This window comes from Rhinopithecus bieti, unplaced genomic scaffold (assembly GCF_001698545.2).
Source record: "Rhinopithecus bieti isolate Rb0 unplaced genomic scaffold, ASM169854v2 scaffold_18153, whole genome shotgun sequence".
Lineage (NCBI taxonomy): Eukaryota > Metazoa > Chordata > Mammalia > Primates > Cercopithecidae > Rhinopithecus > Rhinopithecus bieti.
The window spans coordinates 2,222,211-2,246,036 of record NW_016809139.1 but is presented as its reverse complement, the minus strand read 5'-3'; the positions used below and the strand labels follow the sequence as shown (position 1 = coordinate 2,246,036).

Genomic DNA, 23,826 nt, shown 5'->3' with positions numbered 1-23,826 from the left:
GAGCCTTGGTCCCAGCCCCGCTGTGTCTCCAGGCTGGGATTAGATGGGGTGTTTGTGCTCCGGGCCTCCAGTGCTCATTGGTAAAACGGGACCCTGATGCCGCCTGCCCTGTTTCTGCAGAGGGTCAAAGGGCACAGGATGCATGTCAGTCTCTGTCCGTGGGATGTGTGATGATGGTACCATGTGGTGCAGGGGGCAGCTGGAGGGACCCAAAACCCTGAGTCTGGGTGCCGACTTTATTTTCCAGAGCCGGAGAACAGGGGTGATTTCCTAGGAAGAGACCACAGCTCCCCTGGAGGTTCCACTCTAGACTGTGTTTGTTTTTCTTGGTGCACACTTGGCCAGGAGCTGTTTCTCTCTGATCTGGAAGCTTTCTCTTCTATAGATCCGATTAATGCACTTCCATTGCTGACGGCGGGGAGGGTCACTGCAGGTAGCGCAGGCAGGAGGCTGCCCAGTCTTCCCCACTACTCAGTTTATGTGAAAACAATTGATACTGTTTACAAAGAGGTTTACCCAGAGCCAAAAGACAAAATCCTAAGGCTGAAGCAGGAGGATCCCTTGAGCTCAGGAGGTCGAGGCCACAGTGAGCTGCACCACTGCACTCCAGCCTGGGCAACAGAGCGAGACCCTGTCTCTAAAAAACAAACAGAACGTAAGGGTGGAATTTAGGAGACGAATTAGCCCGGGAACTGGGGCCTCTGAGAGTCTGAGCAAGGGGGCGGTCATTGGTGAGCGGTGAGGGTTCCCAAGCCCCAGGAGCAACCACTCACTCATCCTCAACCTGGGGCCACCGCGAGTGTGACGGGGGCCACGTACACAGGGCAGGCTGGTCCCGGTGAGCGGGCAACTCTGGCAGCTTCCACGGGCTGTTCCCGGCACCCGGGCGGAGGCAGGGTATCAAGTCATTGCTTGGGATTCAGGGCTGAGCTGTGCAGTTTTGCAAATGCTCACAATGATGGAAGACCTGTTACGTGCTGGGAAAAGAGCGCCTCTCTCTGGGAAAAGTGCGGCCTTGCGCCTGAGCAGCTGCTAGTAATTGGCTTATGCCAAGCCTCTCAGCTTCAGCCTGCTGACCAGGTGGCAGGGGACTGGCTGGGCCACCTCCTCGCCCACAGCATTTCCAAGGACGCGCATTTCTCATTTGCCGTCAGGTCTTCAGTAAGTCACCTGTGGAATGCGAGGCGTGGTGGCCTGCGCCGTGGCAGCGTACCCACAGGTACCATTTAGTTGCCCTTGCAGTGCGACCTGGGAGCTTCCGGAACCTGTGGGCTTGTGAGGTCCCTGTTGATCCCATTTGACCTGGAGGGCCACAGAGGTGATTTGGCTTTTTTGTGGGGACAGAGATGTTGAGCCTCACGGTGGGTGCTGGACCCATAATAGGGGCGATTCTGCATAGGTGGCACCACGGGTCCTGGGAGGCCTTGCCAGCCCCCTCCCAGAGCAGGAAGGAGGGCTGGCCACCACATGGTCTCCACTCGCCAGGAGCCTGGGAGTCTGGCTGCCCACCCTACATTCACCACACGTGCCCAGGCACCAGGCGACGGACAGCAGGGAGCCCGTGATGCCAGCTCTTCCTGGAGACGCCTGCCCCCGCGGTGGCCATTGGTGTCCAGTGTGTGACTTTCTGAGCATGGGATTCTGGACCAAGAACCCTCTGTGCTTGGTGCACAGTGAGAAGAACGGCTTCTCGTTCATCTTCTGAGACCTGCTCTTAATGGGCAGCAGGGGCTCCGAATGCTGAGAAAACCCCACAGGTGGCAGCTGTGTGCCCGGCCCTGCAGCCATGCCTGCCAGCGGTCGCCCTAGGGTGCAGCAGTCACCCTGGGCTGCTGTGGTCAGGTGGGGTCTTCTCTTTAGTCCCCTTCGGCGGCTCACTTGGCAGGAGAAGAGTGGCGGGGCGGTGCCATTGCCTCATCTGGGCTCAGGGAGACCTGGCAGGACCTCTGTTCTGTCTCCCATCACCTGTGTTTTATAAAGAAGAAAAGCCGTCCTGGCAGCCCTTGCAGCCCCTTGCCTGTTGGAGATGGAGGAAGATAGGCCGCGGGGCCCCGTTCATCTGGTATTTCCACAGTGGAGGGAGGGAGGCCCGCTTCCCAGGGCCAGGTGGCCAGGGTGCGTGGTCACCCTGGGACATTATTTTCTTTTTTTCTTTATTTTTGGGATGGAGTCTTGCTCTGTTGCCCAGGCTAGAGTACAGTGGTGTGATCTCAGCTCACTGCAAGCTCTGCCTCCTGGGTTCATGCTATTCTCCTGCCTCAGCCTCCTGAGTAGCTGGGACTACAGGCACCCACCACCACACCCGGCTAATTTTTTGTATTTTTAATAGACAACATTATTTTTAATAGAAACAGGGTTTCACTGTGTTGGCCGGGATAATCTCAATCTGACCTCGTGATTCACCCACCTCAGCCTCCCAAAGTGCTGGGATTACAGGCGTGAGCCACTGCGCCCGGCCAGGACATCATTTTCTACTTGTAAACCAGAAACCTTCTTCCTCCCTCCTGCCCTCCCATAGGATTTTATTGATCGCCTACTGTATACCAGGCACTGGCTAAGCCCTGCCCGCACAGTGGTGAGCAGGCAGTCCCCACCCTCCTGGGGCTCAGTTTCCCAGAACCCTCAAGAGAAAGCCAGTCCTCAGGTGTCAGCAAGTTTCACGTTCGTTTGGCTTCGGCTTCGGCCATTCCTGCCTCCAGGCCACGCTGAGAGTCTGCTGGGGCGCCTTGGTTCCCTGCGCCCATCCTGCCAGGCCTCAGCTGCCACCGCCTGCATCCCGGAGGAAGGGGACTGCAGCTGCATCCCCGGGAGGTTGGAGTCGGGGTGGGGCAGGCCTCATGCTGTTGGTGCAGGATGGGCCATAGCAGTAGAGGCAGCTTATTGCCACATCAGGAGAGGCCGGAGCGTTTACAGCAAGGCCAGAAGCCTGCGCTGTGTTTAAAATCAGGGTGAGAGGGAGACAGGGAGGGAGTGTTCCACTGCCTGAACCACTTTCCCGCCACGTGCATCTTTCACCTGGAGTGGGGGCCGAGATCAGGGTGAGAGGGAGACAGGGAGGGGAGTGTTCCACTGCCTGAACCACTTTCCCGCCACGGGCGTCTTTCACCTGGGGTGGGGGGCGAGTGCCTGGGCCTGGTGGCGGCAGCTTCAGGAGGGTTCTGGGAGGCTGCCTCAGGAAGCAGGGGTCCTGGCGGAGCGGGGCGTTCTCCTGGGCCCCCTGAGGACAGCAGCATCCACTTCAGGTGCTGCCTCTCTAAGGAGCCACACCTCCCTCTCGGGTCAAGTATGAAAACGAGCCGTAGCATCACGTGTACCAGGGCCCCTGCATTTCACCCACGTGGCAGAATCTGCCCCAAATGTCACAACCCTCCCCCACTCGGAAATGCAGGCTGAATGGAGACCCCGGCCCTTGCCGCTATGGAGCGATGGCTATTTCAGGCTCCAGGAGGCTGCCGAGTGGTTCCCGGGCTGGCCCTGCATTGCGGCTGGGCAGGGGCCACATGTCCCTCCCCCTGGGCCCTGGTTGCCTGGAATCTGGAGCAGAGAGAGAGAGGGAAGGCAACAGCGTGGCCTGTACATTCCTGCCTGCGGGTGCTGGCCTGGCTGTCCCTGGGCGCTCCCTGTGGACTCCAGGGCCCTCTTTCCTGGAGAGGAGGCCACGGGAGTAGGCGCGGGCAGATCCGGGTGGCCAGCAAGGCCGCTCCTCCTCCTAAGTGGCACTGATTGACAGGTGAGAAAGATGGAGGCTTGTTCCCCAGAAAAGCACAGAAAACCAGGCTTGTTCCTCAGACAGGAGACGGATGTGCCAGGAGGCAGGAAGGGGGACGGCTGCGCTCAGCCTCTGTGCAGTGGGATTATTAGTGACAAATTCCAGAACAAAACTTGGGTTTCATCTCAGCTTTCTGGGGATTTGGGGAAAGCAGAAGAAAAGAGGAAGCCCAGGAGGGGGTCAATACACCGTGCCAGGAAATGAGGAGAAGCTCAGATGTGCAGTGTCAGCGCTCTTCCATGAGTCACCTCTTACCTCTAGAACAGCGAGTACAGGAGGCGTCCAGGTGCGTCCACATGCCCTCAAGGGCTCCCCTCCCCAGCCCGCCTGGAGGCACCATCACTGACTCAGCTCCGGTAGGCAAGGGTCCCTCAGGGTCCACCACTGGGATTGACGCCAAATCAGGCCCTTTCTCAGAAGCCCAGAGGGCAGGCAGAGCCGCAGCCACAGTTTGGAGGCATCTGCTGGGCTAGCGCAAGTTTTAATGGCACCTGTGACAAGGTGGGGCAGCGTGGGTGGCCCTGCGGGTGGTGGTTTGCATATGCGCACGTCCAGCCAGCTCTGTTTTCCAGGCTGGGGACTATGGTGACAGGAAGTAAAAAGCCTGCGGTTTGGCCTACCGGGTGCCGGGGTTGTCCTGGGGTCGCACCTCAGCTACCAGGCTTGGGGGTTCTGTGGGATTCCAGGGGAGACCCACAGCCCATCGCACACCTGACAGCCATCACCCTAAAGAAAATTCGGCTGAATTCTGTGCACTGGGGACAGTCTTCATTACACATTTCATTTCACTTCACGTTTTATTGGTCTGAGTAATGGTTTAGAAACCATCTTTTACTTCAGAATGTTTGTGCAGCTGAGGTTTTCTAAGTTTATATCCGGACAGGGCGCCGTAATGATCGACGACAGCCGAGGTGCAGGGAACCCTGATTCTGTGGCTCAGGACAGGTCTGGCCTTTCTGAGCCCCGTCCCCGCAGAGAGCCCCCTTCCCAGGCACCCGTGTCTCGGGTCGCTGCTGGCCCTGTGAGGTGACACTCCGCAGCTCTTGCGCTGTGCTGCCAAGGTGGCTGTTCTGAAATACACTTTGTTTATTGCATCTTGAATCAATGCATTTTTTCAAATCTGTGGCTCAGGGTGCCTGTTGAATGACAGATGTGGCATTTGAATCTGTAAATAATGAGTACACCTTTAAGGTCCATACACTCTGTTTAAAACCTTGTGGAATGCCTACATCATCTCAGGTTTGCACAGAAGCAAGGCTTTGTCAGGACTCATCCCCAGGCAGCCCTGTGGGCACCTGGTAGGGGCTGGACGGGGGTCACAAGGAGAAGCCAGCAGGAGGGTGGGCCCTCCACCTCGTCCCCGCAGGACTCCCCGCTCTCCCCAGACACACTCAGCCTCCACCGGGACTCAGGGGTTCCAGCCAAGCTCCTCTTACCAACCATGCCCTGTGACTGCCTCAGGGACAGAAAGGCTCAGTCCCATCCCCCTGCAGGCCCCGTCTCTCCCCAGCTCAGTCCCATCCCCCTGCAGGCCCCATCTCTCCCCAGCTTCCAGTTGGCTGTCCTGCAACCTCAGGTCTCTGATGGGATGAAGCAAAGTCGAGAACTTATGGTTTGTTTGGCTTTATTCTTGTGAGAGTGGGAGTGACAGACTCTCTACATCCCCAGCAGAAACCAGAATTTCACCTCCTACAAAGCTTGGTAAATTACAAAATATAATGAAAAGTGCATGAGGCCACGCACGGTGGCTCACACCTATAATCCCAGGACTTTGGGAGGCCAAGGTGGGTGGGTCACCTGAGGTCAGGAGTTTGAGACCAGCCTGGCCAACATGGCAAAAACCCTTCTCTACTAAAGATACAAAAATTAGTCAGGAGTGGTAGCCTGCGCCTATAATCCCACCTACTCGGGAGGCTGAGGCAGGAGAATCACTTGAATCCAGGAGGCAGAGGTTGCAGTGAGCTGAGATCACGCCACTGCACTCCAGCCTGAGGACAGAGCAAGACTCAGTGTTTAAAAAAAAAAGTGCATGAGACATTGATGACCAGTTTAATGAGCAAGTATGCAGCAAATGTCCGTCTGTTTCTGTAGAGTAAAAGTTGTTATTATAATGCATAGTTCCTTGTAAGAAAATTATGTCCAGGTCAACTTAGTTGTGACTGTTTTATGTGTGCGTGCATGTGCATGTGCATGTGTGTGTCTACAAGGGCGTGTGTGTGTTTTGGAGTGTGGTCCCCACAAATCTGCCCCTACCCTTGGAAAATGCTCTTCTGCCCTGGCACATGGCCGTGCCCTGATGTAGGAAGCGCCTGCTATGCCCTGCAGGCCGGCAGACTTGTCACAAGTCTATTGTGTAGTCATCAGGCCCTGGGAGCTTTCCACATCCCTCCACCTCCCACCAACATCACCACTCTCAGGCCAGTGAGACCGTCACAGCACCCCAGAGAAGACAAATTCTGGAGCTCAGAGAGCTGGGGTAGGTAATGGCAGGGTAGGAGGCTGGAGGTCCTTAGCCAGCAGCTTTCCCACCCCGGGCCTCCGGCACCCCCATCCTCCCCTCGTCCTGCCCAGCTCCACCCTCCTCCCTGCCCTCTTCCTGCCAGGGTTTGCAGTTTACACTGGCAGTGATGCAGTGGCAAGCACAACTTGGGGAAATAACTCTGGGATCCTGGTCTTTAGTTCCCATTCCCGGTGAGACAGGACCTGGGGGGAGCTTCTCGCCTTCTTCGGAAGTGGCCTGGGGGTCTGGGGCTGCCGATCCAGCCCAGAGCTGCAACCGGGAGAACGTGCGACTGTGTGGGTCTCATAAGAGACCTACCAGGGCTGCCAGGCGGAGCTTCTGTTTGGCCTCTGCCTGCTGAAATGATGCCCCCAGCATCTCCAGTGAGGCCTGGAAACATCGCAGTCTCCCCTTCACTGACTCCAAAGTCACTTCCATCTCGGGCCCATCCAGCGTCTGTCGGGGCCTTGATTCTGAGACGAGACGGTTTCCTGAAGTGCTCCGTGGACTCTCTTTCAGGAGTGCCGTTGTTCTCTCAGGAACTTTAAACGGTGGTGGCACGTAACGAGTGTGGACTAAGAAGCCATATGCTGCTGTTGCTTTTTTTTTTTTTTTTTTTGAGATGGAGTTTCAACAAAAACCACCTCCCGGGTTCAAGTGATTCTCTTGCCTCAGCCTTCCGAGTGGCTGGGATTATAGGCGCCTGCTACCACACCCGGCTAATTTTTTGTATTTTTAGTAGAGATGGGGTTTCACCATGTTGGCCAGGCTGGTCTCAAGCTCCTGACCTCAAGTGATCTGCCAACCTTGGCCTCCCAAAGTGCTGGGATTACAGGCATCAGCCACCATGCCCGGCCTGTGCTGGCTGTTTCTCACAAATGTATGTATGTTGAATATGAGCCATTCGCTTAGAAAGCATTGATCAAGCATTTGTGTTCTATGCCAGGCCTACGTGAGTAAGAGTCATAGCTATCGATGTAAGGTGTGTTTTTGGTCAAAGGTAACAGAGATAGTGATTTGAACACTGTTACCTCTTGTCTTCCCCGCCTCTTGAAGAGGGCAGCTGCTGGTGTGACCTCAGCTGCTCCCCAGACCCTTAAGGGGACCTGGGACCTTCCACCTTCTACCACCAGTGTTAGTCTTCTGTCCTTCTACCAACAGTGTTGGTCTTCTGTCCTCACGCCTATGGGCTTCACGCTCCCATAGTGGCTCCTGTATCTTCAGACACTGCCTCCTCACTGAGGGAGGGAAGAACAACAAAGGGGATGACCAGAGGTATTTGTTTCTTGTCTTAGGAAAGCAAAAGCCTCCCTTAAAGCCCCTACAGACTTCTCCCTGGCTGGACCCAGGGCGCATGCCCATCCCCATCCCATCCCATCCCTGGATCACTTGCTCAAAGAGGGGATGGGATTACCTTTATGGCTTAGATCTGGGCTGGGCTTCCCTCCCATATTCAAGTGTGTGCGCTGCCATAATAGCAGGAGGTTCTGTTACCAGCAAAGGGGGTGGTGGCAGGTAACCCACGGTGATTTGCATGTTGCAAAAGGCAGGGTTCTGTTGTCCAGAATTGGAGGAGTAGTTTTAGGTGTGTCATATAATTGTGCCTTTAAATCCATTGGTTGAGAAAATAGGCAATGCTAAAAGATTCTCATGAACCTAGCAGTGGTTTTAAGTTAATTTTGTATTTTATTTATTTTATCAGTATCTAAATACAGTAGAAATACAAATATAATAGAAATGGAATGGATCATGTGAGATGTGTGTTGTTGACTAACCTGTAGTCAGTGCTTAGTGCACATGGGATCCAAGTCCCCAAACAGTAGCTCCGGGTGCGGAGGTGCTCTAGACAGCTGCTCCTAGTCAGTGGAGCATCGACTCTTTAGTCTCAATTGTTGGTCTGCATGTCTGCTGATGAGCCAGTACTGTGCTATTTTAATTATTGAGGTTTTCTAGATGTTGTAATACATTTTAAGGCTATTTTCCTGTTTTTTTTTTTTTCATGATTTTCCTGGCTTTTCTTTCCTGTTTAGTTTTCCAAATGAACTACAGAATCAGCATGTCTAGTTCTGGGGCTGGGGGGAAGCTTCTGCTATTTTAATTAGGATTCAATTATATATTTAAATTTATCATTTATGTATTACTATCTAACAAACCACCTCAAAATGTATCAATTTGAAACAACCGCCATGTGGGGGGCCCTCAATTCTGTGGGTCAGCAATTTGGGTTGGGCTCAGCAACGTGGTTCTTCTGCTGGTTTCCCCTGGGGTCACTGGAGTGGCTGCTGTCAGCTCATGCTGCCTGGAGAACCTCAGGTGGAATGGTCAATTTCTGGTTCATTTCTGCTCCATGTGGGCCCACCTTCTGGCAGGCTGGCCTAAGCCACCACCTCTGATGGCCACAAGGGTCTAAGGGAGTGGCAAGGCTCTAAAGACTGGCTTGGAAATCCTGTGACACCACTCCTACCACATTCTACTGATGGGGTGAGCTCTGAAGCCAGCCTGGGTTCAAAAGGGTGGGGAGTAGACTCTGTGTCTTGACAGGAAGAGCTGCACGTTGCCAAGGGCATGTGTGCAGGGAAGGGATGGTTGCAGCCTGGTCACACGGGGTTTTTCCATTTGTTCAGCTCTGCTTTCGTATCTTTCAAGATGTTCTGTGTTCCTCATAGAGGCTTTATTTCCTCCGAAGCTTGTATTTAGGTATTTTTTCTTTGTTTTTGCGATCTGCACTCTCCTTCAAGATACCTCCTGCTTTTGTGTGTTCCTGTGGAGGTGTGGTCTGCTGGGTCCCTCTCCTTGGCTCCTGAACACACAAGGAGATAATATATCCATGTCCTCCCAAGCTGTAAGCACTTGCGCTGGGCTTCAAACTTACATCCCACTTGCTGTAGAAGGCAGCCCCGCCCCTAAACTTCCAGTTCCCTCCTCTCCCGCCTGCCTGAAAGGCACCAGCCAGGCAGTCTCGGAAGCCGTGTGTTGAATGAAGGTGGTGGAGCCCCCAGAGCCTGGGCCCAGATGACCACATGGGACAGAGCCGCCACTGACCTGGAGCCATTAAGGGAGCAAGAGATAAACTCTGTGATCATCTTGGTCTCTTCTGACTGATTTAGAGGCCACTGCAGTCTGCGTGTTGTATGTTATTCCCATCAGCATCACTATCAACTCTTGTTTCTGTTGCAGTGGATTTGGATTCTCCTGGGTATTGAGGCCACACAGTCGTCTGCACAGACTGACAGTTTCACCTTTTCCTACCAGACTTTTAGGCTCCTGCTAATTCCAAATGCTGATAAGGTTGGGCTGGCAACGATTTCATATTTTTCAGGCTTATGAAAAGATAAGGTGGTCTCTATAAGTGAATTTACCCAAGAACTGAAGTTTGCCCTTTAAACCTCAAAATAGGATTGTGTTTGTTTCATCTAAAATTTTACTTGAATGCTTAGTAGTACCTTTGCTGCTCACCAGATTTCTCAGATAGTGTGGTGACTATGACACTGCCCTCTCTCAGCATTCTGGCAAGGTCAGTGTGGGCCACGGTCGCCACATTGTGTGCTCACACGTGATGTCATTGAGAGCCTACAACCATGCCCCCGGTGCTCAGTGGCCTCCAAGGGGCCTCATGTACTGGGCTCATTTCTGCCCCAGGTGGTGCTGTCAGCAGCATGACTACCTTCTGCAAGCCCCTCATCCCCATTCCCCAGCCCGCACTTCCAATGAGCTGTGGGCCAGGAAACCAGCCCGTCACACTTGTCTATGCTGCATTTAAAGTGGGAAGAAGGAGGACCCAATGCGGGGCCCGAAAAGTCCACCGTGAGTGAAGTCTCTTTCCTTATGGGACACCTAGGCCGGCTACTCAGAAAGTGTGTCTGGTTTATTTCCGGGTTCTTGGCGGTGTTCTGAATAGTAAGCATTGCCACCTAAATGAAGACCCTTTGAGATATCGCTGTGTCTCTACTGTTCCTGATGGTGGACTTTCTCCTCTAGCATCTCCTGATGGTACAGTGGAGCTTTCCCCAGCACACCGAGAGCCAGGGCTCACCGTGGTCCCCTCCTGTGCAGCCGGCACACAAGGCCCTCCCGTGCCACCACCTCCCAGGGGCCAAGTCTGCTTGGCCCACTACACCAGAGCACTTGGGTGTGGGGTGGGTGGGACAGAGAAGGAGAAGGGGGGAAGGAGGGAGCTGACAGCTGTTTCTCAGTTCGCCATTATGGACTTGGATTTGGATCACTGAAATCCATATGGAACTAAAAAGTTATCTTTATCCCACAATTCAGAACTCCCGTCTAGAGCATCAGAAATGATGTACTTTTGGCATCCTGAAATGTCTTTCTCCTCCACCAACTTCTGTCTGCTGAGAGCTAGCCTTTCTTTCGGAAGGGCGGCTCGGGCAGGGCAAAGGGAGGCTTCCAGGGTTTGGGAGCGTCTGCTGATCCCAGGATAGTTGTTAGTAGTGACCCCTTTTTCCTAGACCCCAGGACCCAAGGATAGCAGGTCCCACCCCAGCTCTGCCCAGCTCCTGCCCCTGCACAGAGCAGGACGCCGGTTGGGGTGGGCATTCTGTGGCGTTTTGGGAAGATGGTGCTGTATTTCGGAGGCAGTGCCATCTCCTCTGGGGGATTTCGGTGCTGGTGGCAGAGGCGTGAAAGGCTCACGGATAGAGGAACTGGTGTTGACCCCTCATAGAAACGAAGTCACCATCCTGTGTGTGCAGAGAAAACCAGGGACTCCTCTGCTCGGAAGGAAGAAATGGCGGGGCCTGGCGGGCCTGGCAGCGGCGTGGAGGTGGTGGGCTTGGAACTGTAGTTTCCATTCCATAAAAAGGCGTCATCGGAAAGGTTGGGGTTTTTGGCAAAGAAGGGGGGTCCCTGGGGAGACTGCGTGTGGGTGAGAGCTTCTGCCTGGCCGGTTCTGGAGGAAGAGGGTCACAGGCACCAGCGACGGGAGGAGGGTCACATGCTGCGGCGAAGGACCTGGGACTGGGGTGGGGTGGGCTGGATGGCGGAACACGGGGATGGGCCCGTACCTCTCCAGCTACGGATCTGGGATGAGGCAGCCTGTGAGTGCGCTTGGGCTGTGTGACGGCACCAGAGGCGGGGCTGCAGCTGCAGGCCTTTGTCCTCCTGTGGTCCTGGAGGCTGCACGTCCAAAAGTCAAGGATTCCTTCCAAGACTTCTCACCTGGGCTCTGACTGCACACAGTCTCCCCTTTTCATAAGGATACTGGTCACGTGGAATCAGGGCCCATCCTAATGATACCATTTTAAGAGCCCTTTCTCCAAATAAGGTCACATTTCGAGGACCTGGATGTTACCTTTGTGGAAGGAACTCAGTTCACCCTAACAAAAGGTGACAGAGTTGGGTGTGGGCGTGTGGGGCTGGGCTCTGATTGGCAAGCAGTGCTCTGCCCCTGCCCAGACAGAGGCAGCCTCGTCCCTCACCTTTGCTCCCCTGATCTAAGAAGGTGCAGACCCTGGTAGCTTGTGCAGGGGCCATGACAAAACCCAAGAAGCAGCCGTCACACCCCAGGACTGAGATGCGCTGACGCCAGGCTTCCGGGCGACCTAAACCTGTTGTTTAATGAAGGGACTCAGAAGCAGCTCAGTGTCCTCGGCATCTTGGTGGTGTCTGAGCAGCCGTGGAAAGTGCCATGGGGACTGGAGAGGCCCAGTGTCCCACCTCCCAGCTAAGGCATCCAACCCCAGACATCAGATGGAGCCCCAGAGGTCCACGGACCCCTGGAGGTCCCACCCTGTGTGGCTCTTCTCTCCCAGGCGTTCTCCAAGGGCCCTGGGGTGCTGGGGGCCTGCCCGGGCTGCCTGCTGCAGTCAGGGTGTCAGTGGTGCCACCATCACCAAGTGAGAGGAGGTTCCGCGTCACTTGCCAAGTGGCTTTTTGTGCCTCCGATGGGATGTGGCAGGAAGCACCCAGTGGCTCTGCCATGCATTCTTGACCAGAAATGTTGAACCTGAGTTAATTGTGAGGAAATGGACAAATGCAGGCTGTGGGGCACGCTGCAGAGAGCTGCCTCAGCCTCTTCAACACCGTCAGGCCAGAATAGGCGGGGAGTGTCTCGGGGAAAGGGGGCAGAGAGACACGCCATCCAAATGTATGTGTGTCCCCACGGGGCCCTGCGTCCCCAAAGCTAGGAAGGTCGTCTGGGGACAGTTGGTGAAATGGGAACAGGGACGGGATGTTTGGCAGTGTTCTGTCGGTGTTCGTTTCTTGGGTGTGCTGATGGTGTCCTAGTGAGCAGGCTGTCCTGATTCGTAGGAGATGTGGACGGACATGGGAGGGAGTGTCGTGACGTAGCCCGGGAGACCTTTTTAGCTTAAAGCCTGTGCGTAAGAAATATGCAAGTGAGTTTAGATGTTCATACATATTTCACTGCAGAATATTAGTTTAGGGTGATCGATAAAAGACTTTCAACCCTAATGTCAAGCAAAAGAGACTTTTGATATATTCCACAATGATAAAACCCCGTGGAAGAAGGGCAGTGGGAATGCAGATTCCAGGAGCAAATGGAATGAAGCCAGCTGTTCAGAAGAGCTTTTTTTGTGGGGTTTGAAAATTGGTGCCAGTGGTGGCTGTGAAATCATGATGGCGTTTAGGTTCTACTAGCTACATTGGAGAGAAAAAAGCTACGCTTTACAAAGCCAAAATCTACAATATGCCAGACTTTACCCCCCTTGCATATTTAAACTTGGGCTTAAAAATGTAGAAGTTGTCCAGGTGCAGTGGCTCATGCCTGTAATCCCAGTGCTCTGGGAGGCTGAGGCCGGAGGATCACTTGAGCCTAGGAGATCAAGGCTGCGTTGAGCCATGATGGCATCGCTGCCCTCACTACAGCCTAGATGACAGAGCAATATCCTGTCTCTATAAATAAATAAATAAATAATAAAAATCTAGACGTCAACTTCACATTGCCTGGGGATATATAATTTTCTAAAAATCACCTTAATGGGCTCACGAGCAAATGCTTTTGGGGGCCACTGAGTCCAGGCCCCTCCCAATGCTCTCCTGCTCTGCCAGCCCGAAGGACTTTGAAGCTGGAGACAGGGACCCGTGTGGCCGAGCAGGGCACCTTCCTCACCATCACCCTTCTGCAGGGAGGGAGGCAGCCTCTGCCCACTGCCATTGGAGGTTTGCGCAGTCACGTTTATCAAGGAGGTCCAGGTGGGCTGGGTGCGGGGAGGCGGAACAGGGTACCTGCGAGGTCTGTGAGTGAGTCTACACTGCTGGCTGGACAGAGACGTGGGGCGATGGCCCAGGGAAACTGTGTTGGGCATTCTTGCTGGGGCAGGCAGGCGGGAGAGCCCCCTGAGTTCTGCTGGCTGGAATGAAGCAGGTGAACAGCAGATGTTCCTTGGAATGGAGCCTGGTCCACAGTAAGTGATGAAGACATGTGTTTTGACTCCGTATCTAGGACCTCCAGGAGGTAGAGGTTGATGATCCAGCCAGGTGGCCTTCAGCGAGGGAGCATGTCAGAAGGCTGTGGGCCATGCAGACCGCTGGGGGGCACTGTCCCAGGTGTGACCGTGGGCCACAGAGCAGGGTGGTGGACTTGCTGCTAGAATTGGGCTCCAGGGCTGAAGCCAGCCCCTCTGATCTGGCCTTGGCCGGCTCCGTTCACCCTTTCTGAGACTTCCTGCTGCAGAGTGGAGCTGGACCCGAGACGCCAGAGTTCCGGGGGCAGTGAGTGCTGTGTGGCACCTGGGCCAGGAGAAACGCGTGCCAGAGGGCAGGCGTGGGCTCTCCAGAGAGTCTGTGTAGACTTTCTAGCCCAGAGGTTCAGGTGATGGACCAGGGACTGGCCGCTTTGTGACCCCGAGGATGGTTGATAAAGTAGATTCTCGAGGGGAAGCTGCGTCCACACAGAGGCTGGGACGTGCATGTGTGTCATGGCTCTGTCTGGCCCCCAGAGGCTGGGTGCTGGCTGCCTGTCAGCAGGGAGCATATCACCGTGGCACGTCCATGCTTTGGAGGTCACTCGGCAGCCACGGGTGCGCCCCTGGGTGCTGTCCCGGGCCGTCTCAGAAGCACTGCGCTGGACCGGCTGGGCCAGATGCCATGGGATTCTGTGTTTGTGAACCTCTAGAAAAGGTAAATTAACCGATGAAGCTGGAAAGCTGATCCGCGTTGTAGTGCTGGGTAGGGAAGGACGTGGTTGGAAATATTCCCTGTTGCAGTGTGGTGGGGTCACAGGTGGCTCAGCTTGTCAACACCCATCACACTATGCACGGAGTAGCAAGCCCATCCGAGTCGTGTGTGAACTATCCCTGGATGAAGTTCCCTTTTTTTGAGACGGAGTTTCACTCTTGTCACCCAGGCTGGAGTGCAGTGGTGTGATCTCAGCTCACTGCAACCTCTACCTCCCAGGTCCAAGCGATTTTCCTGCCTCAGACTCCTGAGTAGCTGGGATTACAGTCACCCGCCACCACACCCGGTAAATTTTTGTATGTTTAGCAGAGACGGGGTTTCACCGTGTTGGCCATGCTGGTCTCCAACTCTTGACCTCGAGTGATCCCCTGCCTCAGCCTCCCAAAGTGCTGGGATTACAGATGTGAGCCACCGCACCCGGCTGAGAATCTGATTTTTAAAAATAAACTTTGTGACTGGGCGCGGTGGCTCATGCCTGTAATCCCAGCACTTTGGGAGGTCAAGTTGGGCAGATCACCTCAGGTCAGGAGTTTGAGACCAGCCTGGCCAACATGGCAAAACCTCGTCTCTACTAAATATACAAAAATTTGCTGGACATGGCAGTGCATACCTGTGGTCCCAGCCACTCGGGAGGCTGAGGCACGAGAATTGCCTGAACCTAGGAGGCAGCAGTGAGCCGAGATGGTGCCACAGCACTCTAACCTGGGCAACAGTGTGAGAATCTGTCTCAAAAAAAAAAAAAAGGTCAGATTCTTGTACTTTGCGCCCTAGCAATGGAATCAGCGCAGGTCTGCGGTGGAGCCCGGGCATCTGCTGCCTAGAGCATCACAGCTGATGTGCCGGCCCTCAAGCGGGCTTCTCGGGACCCTGGTTCTTCTGGGCCAGTGTGGAGTGATGTGTACCCCTGGGTGAGGACCACCTGGTCTCCTGGGGCTCTGCTCTGTGCCAAGTGGGGGCCAGGTGATGGACTGCAGGGCGGCCCCCACCCTGTGAAACTCAAGGTCTGGTTGAATACATCATCTCTAGCTCAAGAAAGGCGTTCTGAGACAGCAAGCCTGGTCCGCCCCACGTGTCTGAGGCTCTGCTCTCAGGGGCCTCTGCCCATCCTGGGGGGCTGCAGTGTGTCTGGGTGAGCACTGACTTCTGAGCCTCGCTGCCTGCACTGGCTCTACCGCTGACTCCCTGTGTGGCCCCACATGATGCACTAAGCCTCTCTGTGCTCCTGTTTGCTCACCTGTCAACTGGGGCAGTGATGGCGTCCCGCTGGGGTTGTCTGAGTCTGGGAATGCGTGAAAGGTGTTCGACGCAGACCGTGGAACAAGTTAAGCCCCTAAAAAGTGTTTTTGTTGCCCCCTTGTCTTTCCTGTCCTTTCTCTGTGGGGTCATAATTTCCTGTTGCCGCTTTAATGAAGGAGCCCACAGCGTGGTGGCATAAAACAGTAAAACTCCTTGACCCCACAGTGTGTGGAGTCAGCAGTTCAGAAGCGACTTAGCTGAGTGCCCTGGGGTTGCAGGTGAGCTGATGCCAGGGCTGGGCTCATCTGAAGGTTTGACCAGGGCCAGAGGGCCTGCCTCCCAGGCGGCCCCTCAGGGGCATGAGGTCAGCCCCTTCCACGCAGGCAGGACCTGCAGCTCACACATCCTTGTGATGTGGCCATCCTGGGAGCAGAGCCAGGCAGAAACTGCCCTTTCTGTGACCCAGCCTTGACAATCACATAGCACATTTCTGCAAGGCTGTTCATCAGATGCAGTGACCAAGTCCCGGCCACAGTCAGAAAGGGAAGGAGGACCCCCTCCATCTTTTGTGGGGAGGGGCGGAAGCGTTTCGGGCCCATTTCTAAACCATGACCAGAGCTCTTGTCCCCACGGTGTCTGGGGAGCCAAGGGCCCAGTGTCCGGGAGAGGTGACTTTTAATGCTCCAGATTGAGAACGTCCAAGGGTGGTGGGAGCGACACTGGCATCGGTGGCCCCTGAGTGCCCTTCAGGCAGCGCCTGTAAATCCCCGAGAGGCAGAGGCTGGGGGCCTGCATGGAGGGCGCTCCGTGGAGTCAGGACAGTGGGTTTCCCGGGTGGTTGGGGTGGGCGTCCATGGAGAGCCTTGCTCTGGGTGTAAGAATGGCCGCAGTGGGGGCAGCCGGTGGCGTGGAACGGGGGCCGCCCTGGGAATGTGGAGGGCCAGCTGGTGCCACTCCAGAGCCTGCGCCTGTGCCCGCCATGGGAGTGCACTCGGTGCCCTTCCAGAGGGCCAAGTCAGGGGCTGGCAGCACCGCCAGCCTGACTGCCAGGGCTTCCACCTCCACGCGGGGGCCGCGGGTTTCCCGCTTCACGCGGGGGTCGCCGGTTTCCCCTCCACGCGGAGGTCTCGGATTTCCCCTCCACCGCGGGAGCCGCCGGTTTCCCCTCCACCCGGGGCCGCGGGTTTCCTCTTCCACGCGGGGTCACGGGGCCGCTCAGTAGCAGTGCTGCTGAGAGTGGGGGCTGCCAGCTTCCCCGCTGAAACTGCGAGACGTGCGTAGAAGGAAAGGGGGAGCCGGTGGAGCCCCTGGGGAGTCGCTGCTTTCCTGCGGGAAACCAGAACAGAAATCTTTCAAGCTTAAAATACGCACACGAGCGTGGGAGTGAAAAGCATGGATCCCTACACCGAGGGGTTCGCGAGGCCTCCTGGCTCTGTTTGCAGAGATTTATTGTGCAGTTTGGATCCTTTAAATGAGATACTAAATCAAATAAAAATTGTGGTGCCTTCACCTTGAGTTAATCACTCTCAATATTTGGGTGTGTTTCTTCTAGTCTTCGTTTTTCTTTCTGGTTTGCATGGAAGAGTGTGTGTGTGTGTGAGCGTGGCATGTTTATGCCTGTGGTGCGTGTTGTGTGAGACTGTGGTGCATATGAGTGTGCATGGGGTGGGGGGATGTGTTGCAGTGTGTGGTGTGTGGTACAATGTGTGTGTGTCGTGTGTGTGGTTTGCAGTGTAGCATTGTTGTGACGTGTGTGGTTTGCAGTGTGCTGTGTTTGTAGTGTGTGGTTTGTGGTGTATGTGGCGTGTATGTGGTTTCTGGTGTGGTGTGGTATATATAGTGTGTGTGTGGTGTGTGTGGCATGTTTGCGGTGTGTGGTGTGTGTGGCGTGTGTGTGGTTTGCAGTGCGCTGTGGTGTGGTGTGTGTGGGGGTTGCGGTGCACTGTGTTGTGTGGCGTGTGTGGGGTTTGTGGTGTGTGTGGTATATGGGGTTTGTGATGTGTGTGGTGTGTGGGGTTTACAGTGTGCTGTTGTGTGTGGCATGTGTGGTTTGTGGTGTGGTGTGTATGGTTTGCAGTGCACTGTGGTATGTGGTGTGTGTGGGGTTTGGGTGCGCTGTTGTGGTGTGTGGTGTGTGTGTGTGTGGTTTGCGGTGCGCTGTGGTGTGTGGCGTGTGTGTGGTTTGCGGTGTGGTGTGTGGGGTTTGCAGTGCGGTGTGTGTGGTTTGCGGTGCGCTGTGGTGTGTGGTGTGTGTGTGGTTTGCAGTGTGCTGTGTTGTGTGGTGTGTGGGGTTTGCGGTGTGCTGTGCAGCATGTGTGTATGAGCATGAGGCATGTGAAGGGTGTGCAGTGAGCAGTACCCCAGTGTTCCCGTGAGGGTGTAGGCGTGGCCACCCTGACACTGTCCCTGTCCCTGTCTTTGCAGGACGGCTGTCCTCAGTGAGGGGCCGTGCACCCGCTCCTGAGCAGCGCCATGGGCCTGCTGGCCTTCCTGAAGACCCAGTTCGTGCTGCACCTGCTGGTCGGCTTCGTCTTCGTGGTGAGCGGTCTGGTCATCAACTTCGTCCAGCTGTGCACGCTGGCGCTCTGGCCGGTCAGCAAGCAGCTCTACCGCCGCCTCAACTGCCGCCTCGCCTACTCACTCTGGAGCCGTGAGTGTCTGCTGGGCCAGTCCCCACCACCTGGGGCTTCCGTGGGGGTGGCGTGGGACCATGGACGGGGCAGCCGTGGGCTCTCAGGCCGCAAGTGAGGGCTGTACGGGAGGCGCTGAGGCCATCTGGCTGGCAGGCTGTGGGAGGGCCACCTCTTTTCCTTAGCTTGAGCTGTGTGATGTGCCAGTCTGACCATTCTGACCCACAGCAATGGCAGCTTCCCACGGTTTACCAGAGCATATGGGGATCTTTAAACAAACAAAAGTAAAGAGAGAGTTGAGTTCTGTTCACCCGTTACCAAGCTCCAACAGCTCCCTACACGACCCCTCGTGTGTCCTGCTCACACTGCACCAACACCAGAGCATGCTGAAGTGTATTTCAGCATGCATCCCTGAAAGAAAAGGCATCCTACCTCCCTGCACATCAAACACATGTGTAGCTGTGTGTCTGTCCGTATGTGCTTCTGTGGGTGTGTGTGTATTTATACATAGAGAAACCAGTCTTCACCTGTCACGTGGACAGAGACTCAGAGGCTTGGTGACAACACTCACCGTGGACAGGTAACTGCTCACGCCAGGTGTGGTGGGGATGTGAACAGCCATATCTCTGGAGGGTGGTTTGGCAGTAGCTGTCAACAGTTTAAGTGGTTGCAATCTTCAACTCAGCAATTCCACAGAGTAACATGCAACCTACAGAGATATGTGCAAAAGTGTGCACCTGGACAGGTATTCTCATTTTATCACAGGTATCCTCATTATTGTATTATTTTTATATTAGTACAAAACTAGCAGCAACCTAAGCACCTGTCACTGGAGACTGACTATGCTGCACCCATACAGGGACTCTCTGCGGCCATCATGGAGAGCCTTCAGCTTACACGTCCAGTTTTAAGTGAAAAAGGAAGTATACAACAAAGTCCATAGTATGCGATGATTCATTTTGTTTCTTAAGAAAGGGCACTGTGTGTGTGGTGTGTACATGTGTAGAAAAATCCCAGAAGGGGCCAGGCGCGCTGGCTCACGCCTGTAATCCCAGCACTTTGAGAGGCCGAGGCAGGTGGATCACCTGAGGTCAGGAGTTCGAGACCAGCCTGGGCAACATGGTGAAACCCCATCTCTACTAAAAATACAAAAAATTAATCCCAGCACTTTGGGAGGCTGAGACGGGTGGATCACAAGGTCAGGAGCTCGAGACCATCCTGGCTACATAGTGAAACCCCGTCTGTACTAAAAATAAAAAAATAATGAGTCGGGCGTGGTGGTGGGTGCCTGTAGTCCCAGCTACTCGGGAGGCTGAGGCAGAAGAGTGGCATGAACCTGGGAAGCAGAGCTTGCAGTGAGCCGAGATCATGCCACTGCACTACAGCCTGGGTGACAGAGCAAGACTCTGTCTCAATAATAATAATAATAATAATTAATTAATTTTTAAAAATTAGCTGAGCATGGTGGCGCACGCCTGTCATCCCAGCTACTCGAGAGGCTGAGGCAGGAGGACTGCTTGAACCTGGGAGGTGGAGGTTGCAGTGAGCTGAGATCACACCAGCCTGAGCAACAGAGCAGGACTCTGTCTTAAAAAAAAAAAAAAAAAAATCTCAGAAGGATGCCCGAGAAAATTGCGTGGTGCTGATATCTAGGGACTGGGGAAAGGAGGGGTTTCTTACGTTTTATTTCACACTCTCATGCTGTTTCCATGTTTTTGCATGAGTGCCTGTATACTTTGTTTCATATGGGAAAGGGTGAGCCCAGCTGTAAACACTTTGTCTCATATGGGAAACCCTGGGTCCCAGATATACTATGTTTCTATGGGAGACAGTGAGCGCATGTACACTTTGTCTCATATGGGAAATGGTGGGCCTGTAACCTTGTCTCCATGATCTCCTTTCAATTCTGGAGCTGGTAGCACTGCTGAAAAGGCTGTTTATGTCAGCTAACTTTTTTTTTTTTTTGAGACGGAGTCTCGCTCTGTCACCCAGGCTGAAGTGCAGTGGCCGGATCTCAGCTCACTACAAGCTCTGCCTCCTGGGTTCACGCCATTCTCCTGCCTCAGCCTCCTGAGTAGCTGGGACTACAGGCACCTACCACCACGCCTGGCTAATTTTTTTTGTATTTTTAGTAGAGATGGGATTTCACCATGTTAGCCAGGATGGTCTCGATCTCCTGACCTCGTGATCCACCCACCTCGGCCTCCCAAAGTGCTGGGATTACAGGCATGAGCCACCATGCCCAGCCTATGTCAGCTAACTTTCTATGCCTGGGACATTCCACTGTCTGCAGAAAGACTAGTGACCCAGCCCTTAGACCAGCTTGTCTTACATGTATTATACCGGCCGGGCGCGGTGGCTCAAGCCTGTAATCCCAGCACTTTGGGAAGCCGAGGTGGGTGGATCACGAGTTCAGGAGATCAAGGCCATCCTGGCTAACACGGCGAAACCCCGTCTCTACTAAAAATACAAAAAATTAGCCGGGGATGGTAGCAGGTGCCTGTGGTCCCAGCTACTCGGGAGGCTGAGGCAGGAGAATGGCGTGAACCCAGGAGGAGGAGCTTGCAGTGAGCCGAGATCGCGCCACTGCACTCCAGCCTGGGCAATGGAGCGAGATCCTGTCTGAAAAAAAGAAATAATAAAAAATAAAAATAAAAATAAATGTGTTATAGCTTCAGTTCCTGATTTTTTTGTTTTTTTTTTTAAATAAAAGGCTGCTTTTTTGGGGGGAAGAAAGAATTGGAAATCCTATAATATAAAATATACAAATGAGTTATTCATAAGTATAACTGGATAAGATGAGTACATACAAAAAGGGCAGATATTAACTAATGAAAACTAAATTACAGACTCTTACTTTCTAGCAGTATTCTGAAGCTAAAATACACAAAACAGCTAAATCCTGGATGAAACTGGCTTTTTAATGCATTTCTGGGCTCACAGTAAGGAAACAAAAACCTCTTAACTCCACCCTTCCACCAAATCCCTTTAGCAAAACACAGGGTGTGTGTGCGAAAATGGAACGTCAGCACTGCCTTTGAGGAGCCTAACCCTTGGGGAGCTGTAACAGAGGGAGCTGAAGCTCAACCAGGACTCTTGAGCGAGGGCATGAGACAAGCTAGGTTAACACGGTGGGTTTCAGCAGAGGCAAACGAAAGTACACTCTGGGGAAAGTCTCTCATTTAGGCCTGAAGAATCCCACAGATTAAGAAAAATTAAATAGGAATTCATAATCAGGAATGACAATGTAAAGAGCAGATGTAGACCAAAGACCACCCAATGTACCCTGACTTGAAAAAGAACCAAGTAGAACTGCTATCAATGAAAACTGTAGACATTTTAAAGCAAAAACTTACGGATGGATTTTGTATCAGATTAGACACAAGTAATGAGAGAATGGGTACACCCGACATCAATGTGAAGAAATCATCCATTGACTGCAAAGGAGATGAAAAATGTGAAATAGGACTGAAAATATACAAGGACAGCATGAGAAGCTTCATAAAATAGGGCTTTGGCCCCCGCCCCCAAAGGAGAGAACAGGAGAAGCCGCATAGGAAGAGAGGATGCCTGAGGACCTCCTGAACTGAGGAAGGTACAGTTCTGCAGATACAGGGAGCACATGTACACCAAGCAGGGCAAATGCACAGAAATCCACACCTAGGCAGACCCTGGGGCATCACAGACCATCAGAGACAAGGAGGAGCCCGGCACAGTGGCTCACGCCTCTAATCCCAGCACTCTGGGAAGCTGAGGCGGGAGGATCACTTGAGGTCAGGAGTTTGAGACCAGCCTGGCCAACATGGTGAAACCCTGTCTCTACTAAAAATACAAAAATCAGCTGAGCCTGGTGGCACGTGTCTAATCACAGCTACTTGGGCAGCTGAGGCAGGAGAATCGCTTGAACATGGATGGTGGAGGTTGCAGTGAGCCAAGATTGCATCACTGCACTCCAGCCTGGGTGACAGTGAGACTCTGTCTCAAAAAAAAAAAAAGGAGGAGGTCCTCAAATCCCCAGAGAGGAAAGCTGGAGAACCACACTAGGCGGTCAGCAGTGAGGCCGACAGCAGATTTCTCACGGCAGGCAGCAGTGGTGGGAGACGGTGGAAGGTCCTCAGTGTGCTGGAAAATGGTCAACCTAGCACTTTGTGTCATTCAGGAGTACAAATGAAATGAAAAGTGGTACACTCCAAAAAAATAAGAGCTTTTACTGCCCATAGATCTTCACTTAAATATTTTTTAAGGATGTGTTTCAGTAAGAACAAAAATTATAAAAGTAGGGTTTAATTTTCTTTTTTTTTTTTTTGAGATGGAGTCTTGCTCTGTTACCCAGGCGGGAGTGCAGTGGCCGGATCTCAGCTCACTGCAAGCTCCGCCTCCCGGGTTCACGCCATTCTCCTGCCTCAGCCTCCCGAGTAGCTGGGACTACAGGCGCCCGCCACCTCGCCCGGCTAGTTTTTTTGTATTTTAGTAGAGACGGGGTTTCACCGTGTTAGCCAGGATGGTCTTGATCTCCTGACCTTGTGATCCGCCCGCCTCAGCCTCCCAAAGTGCTGGGATTACAGGCTTGAGCCACCGCGCCCGGCCAAAAGTAGGGTTTAATTTTCAAGAAAGAATGGTAGCCAAAGAAATTAGGAGGTGGATGAATCTAAACCCTATGTAAAATAAAAACTATGCCTGGTTGGGTGTGGTGGCTCACGCTTCTAATTCCAGTACTTTGGGAGGCCGAGGCAGGTGGATCACCTGAGGTCAGGAGTTCAAGACCAGCCTGGTCAACACGGTGAAACCCCATCTCTATTAAAAATATGAAAATTAGCCTGGCATGGTGGGGGCACCTATTATCCCAGCTACTTGGGAGGCAGAGGCAGGAGAACCACTTGAACCTGGGAGGTGGAGGTTGCAGTGAGCTGAGATTGCACCACTGCACTCCACCTTGGGTGACAGAGCGAGACTCTGTCTCAAAAAAATAAAATAAATAAATAAACAACGATGCCCAAATTGTGAGGTTGGAGAAAGGCAGGTCTGAAACAGTGGGCAGCATAGCCCAGGTATCAGGACCAGAGTATCAAGGTGAGGATTCATGTTCTGTGTTTGTCAGGAAGCGCATTCAGATTGTGTGTGTGTGTGTGTGTGAGATGGAATATTGATCTGTTGCCCAGGCTGGAGTGCAGTGGTGCAGTCTCAGCTCACTGCAACCTCCACTTCCCAAGTTCTAGAAATTCTCTTGCCTCAGCCTCCTGAGTAGCTGGGATTACAGGTGCCTGCCACCACACTCAGCTAATTTTTTTTTTTGTATTTTTATTAGAGACGGTGTTTCACCATGTTGCCCAGGCTGGTCTCAAACTCCTGACCTCGGGTGATCCACCTGCCTCGGCCTCCCAAAGTGCTGGTATTACAGGCGTGAGCGCCCAGCCCAGGTTCAGATTTTAATGGTAACTTTGTTAAGTATAGGATAGGGAAAAAGAGAGATCAAACATAACTTCCAAAGTATTTGAAAAAGATGCAGAAAGAAAAGGCAAATCTCTTTTTTTTTTTTTTTT

General features: G+C 53.5%; 1 protein-coding gene across 6 annotated transcripts in view; it reads left to right on the top strand.

Annotated features, from left to right (window-relative positions):
- The window catches only part of AGPAT3 (1-acylglycerol-3-phosphate O-acyltransferase 3), a 124,893-nt gene that overhangs the window by 78,565 nt on the left and 22,502 nt on the right, over positions 1–23,826 (top strand). For 4 of the 6 annotated variants that reach the window (XM_017888729.1, XM_017888734.1, XM_017888732.1 and 1 more), the window contains one exon: positions 18,081–18,306. In XM_017888729.1, coding sequence (XP_017744218.1) covers positions 18,129–18,306 — 178 coding nt within the window. In that variant the 5' untranslated portion in view covers positions 18,081–18,128. Of the gene's footprint in view, positions 1–6,137; positions 6,246–9,889; positions 10,074–18,080; positions 18,307–23,826 lie in introns of those variants that run through there. The other 2 variants (XM_017888731.1, XM_017888733.1) reach the window with 2 other exon arrangements.